This window comes from Armigeres subalbatus, chromosome 1 (assembly GCF_024139115.2).
Source record: "Armigeres subalbatus isolate Guangzhou_Male chromosome 1, GZ_Asu_2, whole genome shotgun sequence".
Classification (NCBI taxonomy): Eukaryota; Metazoa; Arthropoda; class Insecta; order Diptera; family Culicidae; genus Armigeres; species Armigeres subalbatus.
The window spans coordinates 127,384,813-127,406,009 of record NC_085139.1 but is presented as its reverse complement, the minus strand read 5'-3'; the positions used below and the strand labels follow the sequence as shown (position 1 = coordinate 127,406,009).

The 21,197-nt window shown below is 39.7% G+C and overlaps 1 protein-coding gene across 2 annotated transcripts in view; it reads left to right on the top strand.

The window, feature by feature from the left end:
• Positions 1 to 996: 996 nt before the first annotated feature.
• The window catches only part of LOC134205103 (uncharacterized), a 71,374-nt gene continuing 51,173 nt past the window's right edge, over positions 997 to 21,197 (top strand). For both annotated transcript variants that reach the window (XM_062680029.1, XM_062680030.1), the window contains exons 1-2: positions 997 to 1,527; positions 1,991 to 2,367. In XM_062680029.1, the coding sequence (XP_062536013.1) occupies positions 2,025 to 2,367 (343 nt within the window). In that variant the 5' untranslated portion in view covers positions 997 to 1,527; positions 1,991 to 2,024. The remainder of the gene's footprint in view (positions 1,528 to 1,990; positions 2,368 to 21,197) is intronic.

Sequence of the window (21,197 nt, the reverse complement as noted above, 5' to 3'; positions counted from 1 at the left end):
GGATTGCTTTGCCTTATACCGGGCAAATGCAAATATTTAAAGAAGGCAAAACATCACAATTTGCCTTATACCGGGCAAATGCGAACATTTAAGTAAGACGAAACAACACATATTGTTTTTACCGGGCAAATGCGAACATTTGAAGAAGACAGCACATGATATTTAGCCTAATATCGGCTAACATTTAAGGAAGATACATTTGGCCTTATGCATAATTTTCAGTCATTCCATCTTCTGAGTTCTACCAGAATACCATAGCCTTTTAAGGTATTAAGACAGCGACCTTTACCATATGACATATGATATAGTGTATCTTGATGACAAAGTTCACACAATATTGACAATCGAGATAACATCAAATAATGCGTAAAAGAAAAGAGAAAAATACTTGAAAGGGAAACGCAATGAAATAAACGGCCATATAAAGAAGAGAAAATTAATAGTTGGTAGAAAAGATTGGCAAACTCTTAAAAATACAAAAAAAAAAGTTAAAAAGATAAGCTAAGCTTGAATACCGCGAAACGGAGCACCGCGAAATTGCAAACCGCGAAATAATATATACCGCGAAACGGAATACCGCCAAATTGTATAAACCGCGAAACAGATTACCGCCAAATGATACAGACCGCGAAATGGTACACCGCGAAATGGTTTACCGCGGAATGTTTTACCGCGAAATGTCGGACAACCACTGTCAATACTGTTTATGAAGAGGTTAGTTTATCATTTTTACCTAATGCATTCCTAATGGTTGCCATAATGTTGTTTAACGTTATGGACTGTTCGTAACATGGTCCATGAATGGTTCAAGTTTATGCGGGTTGTTCGACCAAATAAATTTGGAAGCAATGGCATCAAAGCGATACGACACGCACGTGAATTTGTAGCGTCGCGCCGACAGCCACTTTCAATTTGTGACGAGCTCATTAGAGATGTAAGCAGTTGTTGCCTTCTGTTGTCTTTGTCTTTCTTGTCTTTCCATTCGCAAACGTCAGTTCATAAAAAAACTGCGGTTTCGCGTTCCGGCTTGTGTTTTTCTCTTTTTCTGCAATACTATTCTGACATCGATTCTGAGATTCTGACGGAACCGTTTTTCTGATGTAGTGGCCGCCAGCAGAAAAGAGAACCGAAGTTGTTAAGTGCGGGGTGCTTCAAAGTTTAGTGTAAAACACTGGAAAATCAATCGATGCCGCATACTGTTTTGGTGGTGTCATCTACTCATTGATTCGCATTCGAAAACTTTCCATGGCCCCGTCGAGCAGTGTTTGATTTACATGCTAAATTAGTCGTATCTTGAAAATCATTGGTCGCGCAAGAAAACAAAATGTAAATTTTGACTCCGTTATTCATTTAAATCCTGGTGTACGTTGTTTAGAAAAAATCCAAAGCCGTAATTTGAGATGCAGCGCTAACGAATCAGCAGCAAAATTGTTACGCGAAACTTTGTCGTGCTCACTACTTCAGTATTTCATCATTGGGGACAGTGAAAGGGGCATAATATACTGCAAATTGATCGGCGAAGACTAGGTAAATATTAAAACTAAACTAATTTAATGACCCATTTTTTAGCTTTTGTTGATTGCTATTAGTCAGACGTAAACCCGGTGGTTAAACTATTCGTCAGGTTCGGGAAATTTCAAGAAATTATAAATTATATCGGTATCCGCGGCCTTGAGTATGTCGGTTCTACTGAATAACCCATCGTTTATTTTCTACTGTAATCTTCGTATCAAATGCCATTATGTGAATGTGGGTGACCCTTCGTTGCTCATCGATAGAAAAGAACTTTGCGCGGGTGCTTAATAATATGTATTAGAAGCAGCAATATTTCTTTAGTAAATAATGCCATATTTATCCTCTTAACAAATCGCGCGCGTGGGAATACTTATGTATATTATATACTGGACGATGCTTTTCACTAAGTAGCAATGAAATTAACAAGAAGGGTCCCATTTATTTATATCCTAATTATTTTTACTGACTATTTCAGGACGTCTCCGGCGAAGGGCAAACAGCGAAACGGAATGTTTCCCATGGCTGCCGCAAGCACTAATGGTGAACCAGGACGGAGTGCGAATTTTTACCGTCGCCTGCAGGACCCGGAAGCGGACGATCGTAGTGTTAGCTCGACCAGCAACGAAACCGATGCAGATGAGTGTCATACGTTGATGGACGAACGGTGCAGGAAAAGCCCCAAAGCATTCGACGTTGGCCGTCAGTTTAGAAACCGCATAAGTCGATCGGTCCCATCAACTGGTGGAAACAATTGCACCAGGAATCGAATCTTTCAAGTCATAATTGCGATGCTGGGTTTATTTACTTTTTTGCTATTTTTCTTTTCATCAGGATATGAAAAGGGCAGAGTTGGTAAGTAGAAATTCGTTTTTTCATACCTAATATCGTGATTATTATCTAGATTTTATTCACGACACCAATCTAGAAGATACCTTTTAAAAAGAAGTATATTTTCTTGATTTCATGTTCGAAAAAATATGCAAAAAGTAATAGCTTGGTAAAAACAAATAATCGTATGACATCTAGGACTAACAAAGAATAACTTGGAAAAATAGCAGCTTTAGAAAGCCAAATCGATCCACTTAGTACTGATACTGCCTTCGCAGCATTTAGTCAAGATGTCAACCTTTTTGGTTTGAATCACTAGTAGATCATTGCCAAATTCAATAGTGATCAACACATATACACAAACGGCTAGTTCATGGAGATAAGTCGATTGATGTACAACACTATGTGTCTCAGAGCCTCCTAGAAAAAAAAATCGTTTTTGATATGAAATGAAAGCCTTTCGGTACAATTCGGTGAATTGTACGAAAAAAAAAACCCGACTTAATCCACCTACAGTGAACGCAACCCTTCTTACACTTTTGAATGGTTGTGTGTACCCAGTGCATATTACAATTTCTATGCATATGACCTTCAATTGAATATAAAATAACTGATATTATCATGCTTTTATCGATTTCAAAATAAAAAAAGGGATATTTCAATATTACAGCTTCTGTTTAAGCCCAAAAGAGTTCAAATCGGGTCATAGACGGCTGGGATATTGGTGTGACAATTCTTCATTAGTAGTCTGAAAATATGTCTCATATTCGTATTTCACAGATATCTCTGAAACCGAATTTCCGATTGCAGAAAAAAATTAATGGGTTCAATGGCAAAGACATAGCTTTCGTTTAAAGATAAAATCATGCAAATCGGTTCACAGACGCCTGAGATCTTGATGGGACATATTTTACCAATGTGTGAAGTTGATACGTCTAATGCTTTATGTTCGTATTTCAGAGATATCTCCGGAACCCAATGTCTAATTGCAAAAACAAAATACAATGGGTTCAATGGCAAAGTCATAGCTTTCGTTTAAAGATAAAATCATGCAAATCGGTTCACAGACAGCTGAGATCTTGATGTGACATTATTTTGCCAATGTTGTGAACAAAATACGTCTAATGCTTTATGTTCGTATTTCACAGATATCTCTGGAACCCAATATCTGACTGGAAAAAAAATTAATGGGTGCTATCGCGAAGCCATAGCTTTCGTACAAAAATGAAAGCGTGCAAATCGGATCACAGACGGTTGAGATCATTATGTGGCATTATTTTGTTAGTTTTCTGAAAATGCACTTAAGATTCGTATTTCGCGAATATCTCGGAAACTAAATGTCCGATTGCAAAAATTTCAATTTTTCAAGTGATCTTAATACCCTTCTTAGGGTGTAAGAAGGGTAAAAAGGAATATTTCTGGAAATTTAACAAATTTTTAAAAAATACAAAAAGACTGCAGATTTGATTTGCCGCCTTAAATGGCAATATTACAGCTTCTGTTTAAGCCCAAAAGAGTTCAAATCGGGTCATAGACGGCTGGGATATTGGTGTGACAATTCTTCATTAGTAGTCTGAAAATGTGTCTCATATTCGTATTTCACAGATATCTCTGAAACCGTATTTCCGATTGCAGAAAAAAATTAATGGGTTCAATCAGGACCGGATTTAGCCGAAAGGGGGCCCCGGGGCCGACGGTATGTGGGGGCCCCAAAATGTACAAAAAAGGTGGGTTTTGGTACATAAGATTTGTGGAGGCCCGGGGCCATGGCCCCCCGGCCCCCCCATAAATCCGGCCCTGGGTTCAATGATAAAAACATAGCTTTCGTTTAAAGATAAAATCGCACAAATCGGTCCAAGGACGACTGAGATCTTGATGGGACATATTTTACCAATGTGTGAAGTTGATACGTCTAATGCTTTATGTTCGTATTTCAGAGATATCTCCGGAACCCAATGTCTAATTGCAAAAACAAAATACAATGGGTTCAATGGCAAAGTCAACGCACACACATACGCACACACGCACACACACACACATACACATACATACATGTGCTCAGTTCGTCGAGCTGAGTTTATTGGTATATACGACTTGGGTCTCCGAGCCTCAGATAAAAAGTCGGTTTTTCAAGCGATCTTTATACCCTTCTTAGGATGTAAGAAGGGTAAAAACGTGAAAAGGAATGTCTAAAATACAACATTTTTTTCTATCCTGAAACGTTTCGCCACTATAATTGATGTAGGCAAGTTTATTGACGCATTGTCGATTCTTATCTTTTTATTGATAATAGATTAGAAATACCTCTAATTAAATTTAAAGATTGCTTTCGTTACGTCATGCTTTGATATCAGAGATAGGTACATACGGTATTGATTGCTATTCTGCTTTTCGTTTCGTTGCGATCATGAGACCAAAAGCACGAGAAGTTTTGCCTTTCTCGTATAGGGTTAGACGGTATAATATGCCCCCCCTAAGACAATACCTATGTTACCTTTTTATTTTTTAACGCAATTTATGCAAACTTTGTGGTAGTCCAAAAAGTCCAAGGGCGTAGCCAAGGGGGGGCAGGGGGTGCCGTCGCCCCCCTAAATTGTGGAAAGATTGAACGGGTACTGAAATGAATTCCTTAAAACATGTGCACTCTACGATCCAATCATATACAGAAATAGGTGGTTGAAATTCAAAAAAATCCCAAAACTTATTAGGGCATCCAGGATCCACAACTTGAAAAATTTCGGGCTCAAAAATTCTCCATGAAATCCTCCTAGAAGCTCTGGGAACTTCTGAATTTCTCCGGAATGTTATCCACAAATTCCTCTGAAAATCGTTCGAAAATCCTTCTCATGTAATTGTAATTCCTCCTTATCTAGAAACCACCCACTATTTTTTTTTTCCTCTCGGAACTCTTCCTTTAATTCCTCCGGGATTACTTCCAGGAAATTTTCCGGGAATACCTCCCAACATTCAATAGCGAAATCATTTAGCAATCCAATCTGGAATTCTTTTCACAATTTCTTCAGAATATCCTTCAAGAAACCCTCTAGAAATATCTTCATGAATTTCTCCTGGAATTCGTCCAAGTATTTCCCCAGAAATTCTTACAGGTATTTTTTCGGGAGTTTCTTCAGGTACTTCCCCAGGAATTCCTTCAGGAATTTCTCCGGGAGATTTTCCGCGGAAGTGTACTAGAATTCCTTCCGGACTTCACTCGGAATTCACTCGGATATCTGCTAAAAGTTCTTCCAGACATTTCTTCGGAACAATCCGCAGGGATTTTCTTCAGCAATTCATCCGGGAATACTTTCAGGATTTCATCTGGGAATTTCTGCATTAATTCCTCCTGGTATTTTTCTGGGAATTCCTTCAGATACTTTTTCGGAAATTCCTTTAGGAACTTCTCTAAGAATTATTTCAGGACTTCCATGTGGGAATTCCTCCGGAAGTTCCTCCGGGAATTCCTCCGGAAGTTCCTCCGGGAATTCCTCCGGAAGTTCCTCCGGGAATTCCTCCGGAAGTTCCTCCGGGAATTCCTCCGGAAGTTCCTCCGGGAATTCCTCCGGAAGTTCCTCCGGGAATTCCTCCGGAAGTTCCTCCGGAAGTTCCTCCGGGAATTCCTCCGGAAGTTCCTCCGGGAATTCCTCCGGGAATTCCTCCGGAAGTTCCTCCGGGAATTCCTCCGGAAGTTCCTCCGGAAGTTCCTCCGGGAATTCCTCCGGAAGTTCCTCCGGGAATTCCTCCGGAAGTTCCTCCGGAAATTCCTCCGGAAGTTCCTCCGGAAATTCCTCCGGAAGTTCCTCCGGGAATTCCTCCGGAAGTTCCTCCGGGAATTCCTCCGGAAGTTCTTTCGGAAGTTCCTCCGAGAATTCTTCCGAAAGTTCCTCCGAGAATTCCTCCAAAGTTCCTCCGGGAATTCCTCCGATAGTTCCTCCGGAAGTTCCTCCGAGAATTCCTCCGGACGTTCCTCCGGGAATTCCTCCGGAAGTTCCTCCGGGAATTCCTCCGGAAGTTCCTCCGGAATATACTCCGGAAGTTCCTCCGGAAAGTCCTCCGGAAGTTCCTCGGGAAATTACTCCTGAAGTTCCTCCGGGAATTCCTCCGGAAGTTCCTCCGGGAATTCCTCCGGAAGTTCCTCCGAAAATTCCTCCGGAAGTTCCTCCGGGAATTCCTCCGAAGTTCCTCCGAATTCCTCCGGAATTCCTCCGGGAATTCCTCCGGGAATTCCTCCGGAAGTTCCTCCGGGAATTCCTCCGGAAGTTCCTCCGGGAATTCCTCCGGAAGTTCCTCCGGGAATTCCTCCGGAAGTTCCTTCGGGAATTACTCCGGAAGTTCCTCCGGGAATTCCTCCGGAAGTTCTTCCGGGAATTCCTCCGGAAGTTCTTCCGGGAATTCCTCCGGAAGTTCCTCCGGGAATTCCTCCGGAAGTTTTAAATCAGGAATCAGGAAATCAGTATACTTATATTTTACTTACTTATCATGTTTGGCGCATATTTCTATCTTCCATATCTTAAGGGAAGGAGAATGCTCTTTGTGAGCGGGAGCTATAGCATTTTTAGTACTATTTTTAGTACAAACTGGATGCAGGTGAAACACAACCTATTTTTTTTTCGAAAATAACACTTCAAAAAATTGGAACAAAAATCAATGAGCCTCATTAGACCCAACTGAGCTTTAGCCCTCCTTAGCCGTGCGGTAAAACGCGCGGCTACAAAGCAAGACCATGCTGAGGGTGGCTGGGTTCGATTCCCGGTGCCGGTCTAGGCAATTTTCGGATTGGAAATTGTCTCGACTTCCCTGGGCATAAGGTATCATCGTGTTAGCCTCATGATATACGAATGCAAAATGGTAACTTGGCTAAGAAACCTCGCAGTTAATAACTGTGGAAGTGCTTAATGAACACTAAGCTGCGAGGCGGCTCTGTCCCAGTGTGGAGATGTAATGCCAATAAGAAGAAGAAGAAGAAGACTTGAAACAATATTGTTTTTAATCTTTGAAATTGAGATAATTATAAATAAAATAAAAGCGTCAACGTTTTAGACAGTTTTCCTATTAACGACGAAGGATTATCTTCATACTAAAATAAGACTCACGGCCTTTTGGCAGCACTGTATAGCTAGAAGTTCTTGGGCCTAGGTGATTTTTTGTTCGGTTTGAGGATACATTTTTAAATGTATTCTCATATGTTTATATAAGATCTAGTGATAAGAACAATTAGAAAAGATTGAAGTGCGCGACTTTAGCATTATTGTGTGGTGATAACCAGCCTGAAGCAATGGTTGTATCGAGCACTGTGACGATTTTCAGGTAGGTGTTTATTTGATGATACCGTTTTGTTAAAGTGGAAAGAATCACTCCGGCTCAGTGGTGTTGCAACAAAGAGCAAAAGTTTGAAATCTACATTTTTATTTTCGATAATTGGATCGATTAGGAGTGAAATAAATGGTTGAAAAATATTGAGTATTGTGTGCGATAAATAGGAGACTTTAAAAAATTATCAATCATAAGCCTACAGCTACCATACAGTATAAATCATTAGTTTTCTGTGCAGTGAGCCGGGAATAGGGTCCATAAGCCCAAGTAGTGATTTACCCTATGTTCGTTATAGTTTATATGAAATTTCCTCATGCAAAAATCATTAGCAGGGATGCTAAGAAATCGCTTCTAGCGACAAAGAACAAGAGAGTAACACCCCACCAGAGTAACTTCTGTTCGTTCTGATAAGCGACCACCAGTTACTCGCTAAGCATAACAGAGAGAGAACAAAACGTACGAGAGCAACGATAATCATGTCATGCGAGCGACTCTCCTACCTCCTAGAGTCGTTTAGTCATAAGTTGTTACAGACAAGATTAATCTTTGTCGTGGTCTCCAGCGATTCAGCCTTGTTCGCTTAGTTTTATACTTAGGGAGTAAACGTTTGTCGGAGAATGTTACAGTTAGCGAATAAAGGTAATCTCGTCTTGCTGCGGTTTTTATTATTAGTACATTTAACTCTAAATGCATGGGTCGATTTGAACCAAATTTAAAATACACATTCAATATTTAATGGAACAGATTATGAGAGGAATTTATGGGAGGAACTTTTTTAGAAAACAAGGGAAATTCAATTTAAATTCTGAACACCGGTCGATTTCATACAAACTTGGAAAATATATTCATTGTTTTCTTTTACACGCATAGGTCGATTTCAACTAAATTGGGTATACATATTCTTTATTTTATGAAAACGATTATGGATGGGATTAGCAAGTTATAAAAAGTGTAAAAAGTGTACAGAAGGTAAAATATCGTAATTTGCAAACGATTATAAAGGAGACGTGAGGGTTATGTGGCAAAAGCGTGGGTCATTTTTTAGAAAACAAATAAATCGATTATATACTTGTGATATTTTTCTTCTCACCTTATTTCTAATGGTTTGTATTATTCTTCTTCTACGCAATATACATACTCATACAATAGCGGACAAAGCAAATCTTTCAATTAATAACTGAGAAGCTAATAGAATACTAAATTCAAAAGCCGGCCAAGTTCCAGATGCAATGTAGAGCCATTGAAGACAAGAAGAAGAAGTATTCATCAGAAGAAAAAATGACGCACTAAAACAATTGACAAATACACCCATACAATTGAAAACACTTGGATTTTGTGATTCGCTCGTAGTTCAAATCTGTGTGAAATAGAACTTTGAGTTTCTGAGTCTAAACTGTTAATGTGAACTGTTAACTGTTAATAATGGTATAATCAATGCGTTTTAGAAGTGTAATTTTTTTTCAAAAATCTTTGGCATTATGTTAAATTAGTATGCTTCGAAAAACTCACATGAGAGAGTCATTAGAAAAATCTTCATTTTGAATAGGGTAAAAAGTCCTATCGTTGTGGTATGCCCTAATGTTGCGGTAGTGTTAAAGAAGTCCATTCTGGATATAATACCATTGCAAACAATTGTGGGTATGCTAAAACTCTTCGGATTAACGACTAGAACAGCTTTTGTTTGACAAAATTCCGTTCAAAACGATGAAAAATTAACATTTTTCGTTAAAAATTTGAATCCTTTGAGCCTATTATTGCGGTAGTGCTAGAAGAGGTCCTATTGTTGCGGTATCGCTCTCCATAAGAATTACATGCAATACCGCAACAATAGGACTGACCTTCAAAAAATATCGCAACGATAGGCAACTGCGTCCTATTATTGCGGTAGTTTGTTTTTATGGTGATAAAAACAAAACAACATAACTTCAGCACAATTGACGTAATATTTACGAAACTATAGTTAACGAGCATCCTATTCAACTACTACAATGTGGAAATCGACCAATAGGTAATTTTCGAAGAATTTTTGTAATCAATTTTGTTTCGACACGGTGCTTAACCCCTCCATAATAGGTCGTTTTACCCTACATTTGTCGCACTGATATTTTTTTGCAATTTGGGGACCCACATATATGCAATTTGTATCCACACATAAAATCAATAACTGCATATTAGAGACCACAAATACATTTCATTTGATTATAGATTCTATTTGTATTTCGCGCGGAGAGTGGTTATGTGTGCACTAATAAACATCATGAGTTAAATTAATGGATTTTTGCAAAAGATATTTTAATTACTATATAAAGATTATCGCTGCAGTTCCCTTTGTTCTGCTGTCCGGAATATGTTGGGTACCAATCTGTCAAATCGTATGGATTTTCCTTCTTTGACATTTAGCTCCCCTATCCTCGCCAGCAAAAGATGTTCCGGACAGCGACGACAACTACAATCTTTATCTAGTAACTAAAATATCTTTTATTTTTGCCAATAAAAATGAGTGGAATTTTTGTAGTGTGGTTTTGAAACGTTACCCAATTCGTGCAAAATTAGAAAAAAACGATTCAAAAACCGTAATAAGACCAAAGGGCTCATTCACAAATTACATAACGCCCTAAGGGGTGGGTGGGTACCCAATATTCCGTTAGAAAATGTTACGACTTGTCTGGGGGGTGGGTGGGTTTGTTCAGTTCTGTTACGGGTAACAAATAATATAAAAAATGAAATCACTAATTAAATTCAAATTTGACAGCATTATTATTCACTAGGTAGAAAGTTAAGGTAGAGTTCAATAAAAATATCAATTGATATTTTTTTGTGAAGTTTTAGTCCGAGGTTACGCGTCACCGTTGGGGTGGGTGGGTATAGAGGAAATGTTACAAACAAGTCACAGAGGGGTGGGTGGGGGTTCAAATATGAGTTTTTTTGCGTTATGTAATTTGTGAATGAGCCCAAAGGCGTGATGATTTGTGAGTAGTTCAATTTTGTTCTAAAACATTTTCTTTCTGAAAAAATGACGTTTACGCCATTCTCCAAAAATGGTGTGAACGAGTAGTACTCTTTGAGCTCTTAAACAGAAAAATGTAAAACATGTAGGTTGTAATTTGGCGCATTCGTCACTTTTTAAGATTACGGCAGTTCAGGTGTGAATTAATTTGAATTTTGCTATCAGACCAATATGAAAGCTTTTGATTGCAACATTCATATTAATTAATGAAATAAATGTGACTTAGGTCCTTTTGAAAAGTTAAGCGACAAATGTGTACTTCTGTTCTATTTTATTGGCTCTGCAAAACATAAAATCGAATAGAGAGTTTTACCCATGAAAAGCAGCACACATCAAGCATTTTTTCTTTCTCTCTTTCTTACTTAGACCTTTAGTTTAAAAGATATAAAAATTGAATAAAAAACTGTGACTCTTTCTTCGAATTCTCAAACAACATTTGAACAATATGAAATTAATTGTTCCAAATTACAAAACTTCAAAAAATGCGTTATATATAGCTGGCAGGAAATCAATGTTTCTTTTTAACCGTTGTGTGGCCGGCCAAAAAACACCCTTAAAAGAGATCAATCGAAAGATATACTGAAAATGTGATCTAAATTTAGCTGGAATCGACCGTTGCTCAGAAGTTTTTTAAACAATACCTCGAACATTTCTCTCTAACTTGTAATCCTCCCCCTAGAATTTTTGTTCCGAATATGGTTGAAATCGAGCGTTGAGAATTGATGCATTATTCTTTGTTTTCTAAATAAAACCATCCTGTCATATCCACCTCTTTTTCGAATTCTACACCCTTCTGAACCGTTTTTCTAAAATAGAAAATTTGTCCCCACTTATTATAAGACGAGCTAGTACTATCCCATTTAGTTCCACCACTTGATTGTAACCTTACAGATACGTATTTCAACCTTAACCCTGAATTTATTAAACAGAAAATGTGCTCCGAACTCAGTTAAAATCGACACAAGCGTTGACGAGATACACTAAAATCTTCGTTTTAAAAATAAAACCACTTGTCACATATTACTCCTTCTTTCAAAATGACACCCCCCCCCCTTCCTAAACATTGTCTCCAAAGGATAGAGAATATGTGTCATAGAATCACTGTACTGGATTTGGTCATGGCTAATAATAATGCTACAAAAATGTCAATCAACTGTTGTAACTGAAAGTTTATCTATAAATGATAAAAATGTTTTTCCGGGTGTGCATAATTAAGCACTAAAGCCGCAAAAATCGATACATTTGCCCCTTGCGTTACAAATCTAGTTAGTTGGAATCGACTCATGCGTTTGGAAGCCTCCCATTCTACTAAATGACCATTGCATCTTGCTCTAATAAATAACTAATTGAATTGAATAATCGACCTCTTGATATTATTTATGTGTTTCAAATGTTGTTGAAATCGACAAATGCTTTTAAAGCAATACTGAATCAATAGTTTTATAAAAAAGAATCCTTACGCCTAAATCCTCCCCATTATCTAAAAATTAAATGATTAGCTTCAGGATGTAGAGAATTTGTAGGGGGAAAGACGGCTTTGGCAGGTTTTGTTCTATTATTGGCAGGGGGGTTTTTTATGACTGACTAGGCTCAAATTTGGCCTAAACATTCTTTGCATATCAAAGAATTTTGTGGCCCAATTTCATAAAATTTGGTCGACAAAAACCCCCCTGCCAATAATAGAACAAAACCTGCCAAAGCCGTCTTTCCCCCTAGTTCAAATTTGGTTGAAATTGACCCATGTGCTTTTGCGTCACACTAAATTATTAAGTTTAAAATTAAACCCGCTAACACTGTGCCTGTGTATATTGCCTGTTTATCATCTTTGTCGCTCTCTCATTTAAACAGCGAACAAGCTTACTCCTCTCTTGTTACAACTTACGATTCTAGTTAATCGCTGAGCGTTACACTCTCCCACAAACCTTAGTCGCTAGCGCATGGAGAGCAAGTTTATTCATCTTTGTTTTGAATCCTGAACAACTTTGTCGGATGAGGCACCTTACTCTCTAGAGGCTACGAACAACCGCATGCTGCGATTCATCTTGTTCAATAACAAAGCAGTGGCACGAACAATCGTGAATCGACTCATGTTCGCCAGCAGTGCATCCCTGATCATTAGTGAAGTTGAGTAAATCGTGAAAAATCGTGAATAAAGATTTTTTTATGGGAAAGTCGCATGTCGCAATCTCAACGCGTATTTTCGCCTACTATGCAGGACAACGTCTGCCGGGTCGACTAGTGTAAAATAAAAATGGCTGAATGAGATTTCATCCACCACGTTTGCTTGCGTTTACCGATATTTAGCCTAGAGTAATTCTCGCTGAAACCGGGCCACTATTTGCACGAGGTTCTTGAAAATGCCTAAATTTACATTCTTTCGAAAGCTTTCGGCGAGTATATTAAGGATCTGAGTTAAATTCATCAGAAATATGAACCCCTCGTTAGTTATACACGAAATTATTTTTATGGACCCCTCGATTTTTGTCAATTCTTGACTCACCAAAACTGTCATAACTCCAACATTTCTCAACTGATCATAGAGATCAGCATATCGTTGGAAAAAGGGAGAGTGTATCCTCAATTTGCAATAATAAAAATACAAGCAGCCATATTGAATTTGGCCGCCATTTTGGATTTCTTTTTGAAAACCATTTTCCTGCCAAGTTCGCAACCACCGATTTTAAATATTAATGCATCGATGAAATTCTTAGCTTATATTGTACATTCTGTCCGAAAATCTCAGGTGTATGTTTTTTCTATCAAAAGTTATGTATGATTTCCCAAATTATTTTTTGAAGGGCCATCTGACCAACGAACATTATTTTTATGGTTAATATGGTAATACGACGTCAGTTCCTTGATTTCATACACTATTCTAAGCCAAATATGTTTCAAAAATCAAAAGCATATCTACAACAGTATTTTATTTGAAGGGCTCAAAAGTTTTGAGCATAACGGAGCCGTATTCAAGTTATTGTATTAAATAATTCAAGAATTTTTGTATTGGTAAATCGTACATAACTTTTGATAGAAAAAACATACACCTGAGATTTTCGGACACAATGCACAATATAAGCTAAGCTTTCCATCGATGTATTAATATTCAAAATCGGTGGTTGCGAACTTGGCGGAAAAATGGTTTTTAAAAAGAAATCCAAGATGGCGGCCAAATTCAATATGGCTGCTTATATTTTTATTATTGCAAATTGAGGATACACTCTCCCTTTTTCCAACGATATGCTGATCTCTATGATCAGTTGAGAAATGTTGGAGTTATGACAGTTTTGGTGAGTCAAGAATTGACAAAAATCGAGGGTTCCATAAAAATGATTTCGTGTATAATTAAAGAGGGGTTCATATTTCTGATTAATTTAACTCGGATCCTTAATATACTCGCCGAAAGCTTTCGAAAGAATATAAATTTAGGCATTTTTAAGAACCTCGTGCAAATAGTGGCCCGGTTTCAGCGAGAATTACTCCTAATCATTTTACCGAAATAGGTGATACAGCTCTTTTACATTTTTCAGCGGTAATACTTCTCACAATTTTCTGTAAATTATTAACAAATTACCAAAATTTGATATTTTATTCTTCTTCTTCTTCAATGGCTCTACATTCCAACTGGAACTTTTCCTGCTTTTCAACTGCTATGAGCACTTCCTCAGTTATTAATTGAAAGCTTTTCTTTTCTCGCCATTGCATGAGAATGTATCTTGTGTGCACTATGTCCAGGGAGTTTCCAACCCGAAAACATCCTAGACCGGGGCCATCTGCGAGTTGTGGCGCCTGCCTAGGATGTGGTGGGGTTTGACAGTGGGCCCTGTTAAACCTCTATAAAAAGCTGCATGTATCCGCAAGTAGGCTCCGCCAAAGCGACCGTGTGCCGCTCAAAGCGCACAAGCCCAAGTCCTGGTGTTAGGTGGGACGCTAAACAGCCCTGACACGATGACCCTCCGGCGAGACAGGAGGTTTGCGCAGGCCCAATAAGCCGCCTGTAAAACCAATAATTACGAACAATATAAGAGATAATGCGACTCGATATAATCGGCAAAGACCTAGGCGACGAATAAAGGATCACGATTGGAAGCTTGGAATATGGAACTGCAAGGCGCTAGATTTCGCAGGTTGCGACAGGATGATCTACGATGAATTACATCCCCGCAACTTCGACGTCGTGCCGCTGCAGGAGATTTGCTGGACAGGACAGAAAGTGTGGAAAAGCGGGCATCGAGCGGCTACCTTCTACTAAAGCTGTGGCACCACCAACGAGCTGGAAACCGGCTTCATAGTGCTGGGAAAGATGCGCCAACGCGTGATTGGGTGGCAGCCAATCAACGCAAGGATCTGCAAGCTGAGGATTAAAGGCCGTTTCTTCAACTATAGCATCATCAACGTGCACTGCCCACACGAAGGGAGACCCGACGGCGAGAAAGAAGCGTTCTACGCACAGCTGGAGCAGACATACGATGGATGCCCACTGCGGGACGTCAAAATCGTCATCGGTGACATGAACGCGCAGGTAGGAAGGGAGGAAATGTATAGACCGGTCATCGGACCGGATAGTCTGCACACCGTATCGAATGACAACGGCCAACGATGCATAAACTTTGCAGCCTCCCGCGGAATGGTAGTCCGAAGCATCTTCTTTCCCCGAAAAAATATCCACAAGGCCACATGGAGATCACCTAACCAAGAAACGGAAAACCAAATCGACCACGTTCTAATCGACGGTAAATTCTTCTCCGACATTACGAACGTCCGCACTTACCGCAGTGCGAATATTGAATCCGACCACTACCTCGTTGCAGTATGCCTGCGCTCAAAACTCTCGACGGTGTACAACACGCGTCGAAGTCGGACGCCGCGGCTTAATATTGGGCGGCTACAAGACGGTAGACTAGCCCAAGAATACACGCAGCAGCTGGAAGTGGCACTCCCAACGGAAGAGCAGCTAGGCGCAGCGTCTCTTGAAGATGGCTGGAGAGATATTCGATCCGCCATTGGTAGCACCGCAACCGCTGCACTTGGCACGGTGTCCCCGGATCAGAGAAACGACTGGTATGACGGCGAATGTGAGCAGTTAGTAGAAGAGAAGAATGCAGCATGGGCGAGATTGCTGCAACACCGCACGAGGGCGAACGAGGCACGATATAAACAGGCGCGGAACAGACAAAACTCGAGGAAAAAGCGCCAGCAGGAAGATCGAGACCGTGAAGAAACGGAGCAACTGTACCGCGCTAATAACACACGAAAGTTCTATGAGAAGTTAAACCGTTCACGTAAGGGCCACGTGCCACAGCCTGAGGTGAGCGTGAGGTGATCCAAAGGTGGCGGCAGCACTACGAAGAGCACCTGAATGGCGATGTGGCAGACGAAGATGGCGGTATGGTGATGGACCTGGGAGAACGCGCGCAGGACATAATTCTACCGGCTCCGGATCTCCAGGAAATCCAGGAGGAGGTTGGCCGGCTGAAGAACAACAAAGCCCCTGGTCTTGACCAACTACCAGGAGATCTATTTAAACACGGTGGTGAGACACTGGCCAGAGCGCTGCACTGGGTGATTACCAAGATTTGGGAGGAGGAAATTTTGCCGCAGGAGTGGATGGAAGGTGTCGTGTCCCATCTACAAAAAGGGCGATAAGCTGGATTGTAGCAACTACCGCGCAATCACATTGCTGAACGCCGCCTACAAGGTACTCTCCCAAATTTTATGCCGTCGACTAGCACCAACTGCAAGGGAGTTCGTGGGGCAGGCGGGTTTTATGGGCGAACGCTCCACCACGGACCAGGTGTTCGCCATTCGCCAAGTACTGCATAAATGCCGCGAATACAACGTGCCCACACATCATCTATTCATCGACTTCAAAGCCGCATATGATACAATCGATCGGGACCAGCTATGGCAGCTAATGCACGAACACGGTTTTCCGGATAAACTGACACGATTGATCAAAGCGACGATGGATCGGGTGATGTGCGTAGTTCGAGTTTCAGGGCATTCTCGAGTCCCTTCGAAACCCGCAGAGGGTTACGGCAAGGTGATGGTCTTTCGTGTTTGCTATTCAACATCGCTTTGGAGGGGTAATACGAAGAGCAGGGATTAACACGAGTGGTACAATTTTCAATAAGTCCGTCCAGCTATTTGGTTTCGCCGACGACATAGATATTATGGCACGTAACTTTGAGAAGACGGAGGAAGCCTACATCAGACTGAAGAGGGAAGCTAAGCGGATCGGACTAGTCATCAACACGTCGAAGACGAAGTACGCATGATAGGCAGAGGTTCAAGAGAAGACAATGTGAGCCACCCACCGCGAGTTTGCATCGGTGGTGACGAAATCGAGGTGGTAGAAGAATTTGTGTACTTTGGGCTCACTGGTGACTGCCGAAAATGACACCAGCAGAGAAATTCGGAGACGCATAGTGGCTGGAAATCGTACGTACTTTGACTCCGCAAGACGCTCCGATCGAATAGAGTTCGCCGCCGTACCAAACTGACAATCTACAAAACGCTAATTAGACCGGTAGCCTTTACGGACACGAGACCTGGACGATGCTCGTGGAGGACCAACGCGCACTTGGAGTTTTTGAAAGGAAAGTGCTGCGTACCATCTATGGTGGGGTGCAGATGGCGGACGGTACGTGGAGGAGGCGAATGAACCACGAATTGCATCAGCTGTTGGGAGAACCATCCATCGTTCACACCGCGAAAATCGGACGACTTCGATGGGCCGGGCACGTAGCCAGAATGTCGGACAGTAACCCGGTGAAAATGGTTCTCGACAACGATCCGACGGGCACAAGAAGGCGAGGTGCGCAGCGGGCAAGGTGGATCGATCAGGTGGAAGATGACTTGCGGACCCTCCGTAGACTGCGTGGTTGGCGACGTGTAGCCATGGACCGAGCCGAATGGAGAAGACTCTTATATACCGCACAGGCCACTTCGGCCTTAGTCTGAATAAATAATAAATAATAACAAATCAGAACAACATTTCGATGATCGGGCGATCGTTCTGCTAACCGCACAAAGCAGAACAAATTATGACATGACCGGCCGACCGTTCTGCCTACTAAATAAATCACAACTGTACGTGACCTCTGAATGCTGAACATTTGTCTTTCAAGCAACAAACAAACATGATCTACTTTTTTCACTCAATTCCGACAGAAAATTTGATACTCCTAAATAAACGTCTCTGAGGCATGTTTTCAAGTACAGCATTGCGATTAGTAAAATCTATTCACTTATCGACCTCACAAGCAGATCAAAAGCTTCTGATTCTCGCGAACAATCTGCATATCATATAAAAACGCACTCTAATCTATTTTCTTACCAACCTAATATGTACTAGCATTTCTACCACTCTTCAAAAAATTAGCTATGTCTAAAATGCATTTTCTTCTAACAAAATGGAAAGCGAGCAAGATAGTTGACAAAAGAGATATATTTGAAATAGGCTATGAGAAGGAAGATTTGAAGATAGTCAAAATAGAAGGCGAGCAAAGGCCAGAATAAATATATATATTGTGATCTAGGGCTGAAAGTCTCTCTGAAAGAGCTTCTGTTGGTATTCAAACACTACTCCACTCGGAATTCGGAAAAAAATCCGCTCAAAATTCGGACAGAATTTAATTCCAAGTTCGAATAGAAAAATCCATTTAAAATTACATAAGAGCTCCGTTCGAAATTCAGACACAATTCCAATCGGAATTCGAACAGTATTGCACTCGAAACTCGAAGAAATCTATTAGAAATTAGAAAAAAAAAAAACGTTTAGAATTCAAACAGTAGTAAATTCGGAATTCAAAAAGAATTTCATTCGCAATGCATAATGAATTCCATTCGGAATCTGAACAGGATTCCATTCCGATTTCAAGAAAAAAAAAAATATTCGAATTTCGTAATTCGGACAGCATTCTAGTCTAGTCTAGTCTAGTCTACACATACACAGCCATCACTTGGAAGAATCCTGGAAAGTTATAGATTCGACTACACCTATCACTTTTCTTGTCAATATTTATGTTTGAAGCACATCATGAATGTAGTTCAAACATAAAGCGGTCAGGCCTAAAAAGAAACAAAACCGGTGAAAACAAGCATAGAACCCATAAGACGATAGAATACATCATATTTACTTACCACAGATTATCGTTATCTCGATTATCTCAAATATTCACTGGCCCATATTCACTCATACGTTGACAGCAATGTGTAACATTTTTATTATTTAATATATGTGAATATTAGAAAAATATCCCACATTTGGCAAATAGTATTTGAAATATTTATTCGAAACATACTATATTCAAATATGTGAAAGAATAGAATAGAGATGATATAAATATCTCAAAAATTAGTATCTCTGAAACACTCACCACGCGAAAGTGTATAGTCTCCTCAGTCCTCTTTCATGTTGTGGGTAAACTGAAGGATAGAGCCTTCAAGGTAAACATACCATTAAAAAAACAACTTGTGCTTATTCTTATTTAACTTATCTTGATCTTGAAAATACCTTTAACTAACGCATTTCAACGTCCAGGAATCGAGTGGCAAATAATAAATCACTTTAACTAAATAATGTTTATCTTCTGTTGAAATTCCGTAAAATCAGGTTTGAGGTTTACACAATCAGAAAATTAGAAAAACTAAGGTGTAGGATTAAATGATATTTGAAATTAAAAACTACTTTTTGGATAATTTCAATTGAAAGGTGAGAAAACCTAATTACTTTAAACCCACGATGGTCACGACAAATATTTCCTCTGCATTCCAGAATGTATCGTTTGTCTCTGATGGCCTCTGTTAGGTTCAAACTACTTCAACGACCAATCCCACATCCAGTCAAAAAGCTCAATGAGTTTTGGCAGAATGATATTTGTTTGGTACTTTGTAATTTGATGTAACGCCATTTTTTCCTCAAACAAAGTTTATCTATCATACTGACAAATCCAGCCATGCTTCGGAACAGGGTGAATCTCAACCAAAAGTTAAACAACCCACAAACCGTTAAACTTTGACCAAATTTTAAACGAATCGGTAATTTGGTTCGCAGCTTAAGAAAATAACATAGATACATGTTTTAATAAGCGTATATGACAAATAATAATTATATCATAAGAGAAGATGATGACAATACTAATTTAGCATCATGAATACTGCAAACAGTATGAGTTCAGTAAAAAAAAACACTTACACATAATCCGCTAAGATATAAAAATGATCTTTTTTCTTTTGCTTACCTTTTTCCATCTTGAATTGATCTATTTTTAACTTACGACGATTCCATTCTGGTTTCCAGTTTTAAAACCCCCTTCCGGAGTCGATACCTCCGCTAAGCAGCTAGATCTGCTGGAACGACTCCTCTGTTCATTCTGATGGCATAGAGATTCCCGGGTCAGCTGGACTGCGGCTCTGAACTGGCTAAATGGTTCTTCGTCTGCATGGGCAACATTTTGAGGGGAATAGGGTATTCAAAATTTGTTGAGTCCAAAACCACTGTACATCCGCGAATCGAGAGAAGAAAAAAAAATTCTAGAAACTACCACAATTTTCGGAAAACGGATTTTATCGGCTGAATTCATAAAAGTACAGAAAATACGAGACAGAAAAGTCAACAGCAGCTATTTTCGCCACAATTTATGCAAACTTTGTGGTAGTCCAAAAAGTCGCAAATGCATTGCTTGTGAGTAGTCATATAAAAATATTACTGAGAGTACGTAAAACAGCTTTTTTGGAAAGTCGTGAAAAAATGGGGTTTAAAAAGTTCCTGGGCTAAACGCCCCACCGTAACCAAAGACGTTCCATAGCCCTTCATTAGTATTTTATCTATCCCATAATAAAAAGGTTACAAATCCTTATGTGCTTGACATTAAAAAACCAACATAAGTACATTAAAGCAGGTTTGAATTACATTTCAATAGTTTCCATATCATTTCGAAGCAATTGCTGCAGGCCCGCCGCACTTGTGTCCAGTTGGTAAGGGCATATCTTCCTGCGTATACTGGAGCGTTTTGACTAGTGAAACATATTTCAGAAAAAAATTTACATTTTTGAAGATGGAACAGAAATGAGAAATATTATTTTGTTGCCCAATTGAGTGCATGTGCATGTTTTACGGACATTATGCTAGCGTCGCTCCGGAATGTTGAGCAAACAAACATTGAAAGTTACATCAAAACTGTAACTTTTTGTATTAGCATTAGCATTAGCATTAGCATTAGCATTGAGCAATTCGCACAAATTCGTAGGTGGTACAAGCCAAGACTATTGTATGAGAGTAGCATCACTTTCATCCGTTACCACAGATATTGATTTGGGACTACAGTGTTGACCCGATTTTGTCACTCCCCGATTTTGTCTACCCCCGATTTTGTCTACCCCCGATTTTATCACGTTTTCGACCCGATTTTATCACGTCCCGATTTTGTCACGTTTTCGACCCGATTTTGTCACCCCAAAAAATTTTGTCATTCTTTTTATTTTCGTAAATAATACCACAAGCAACATTGATTTTCATGAAATAACTTTCACCGCC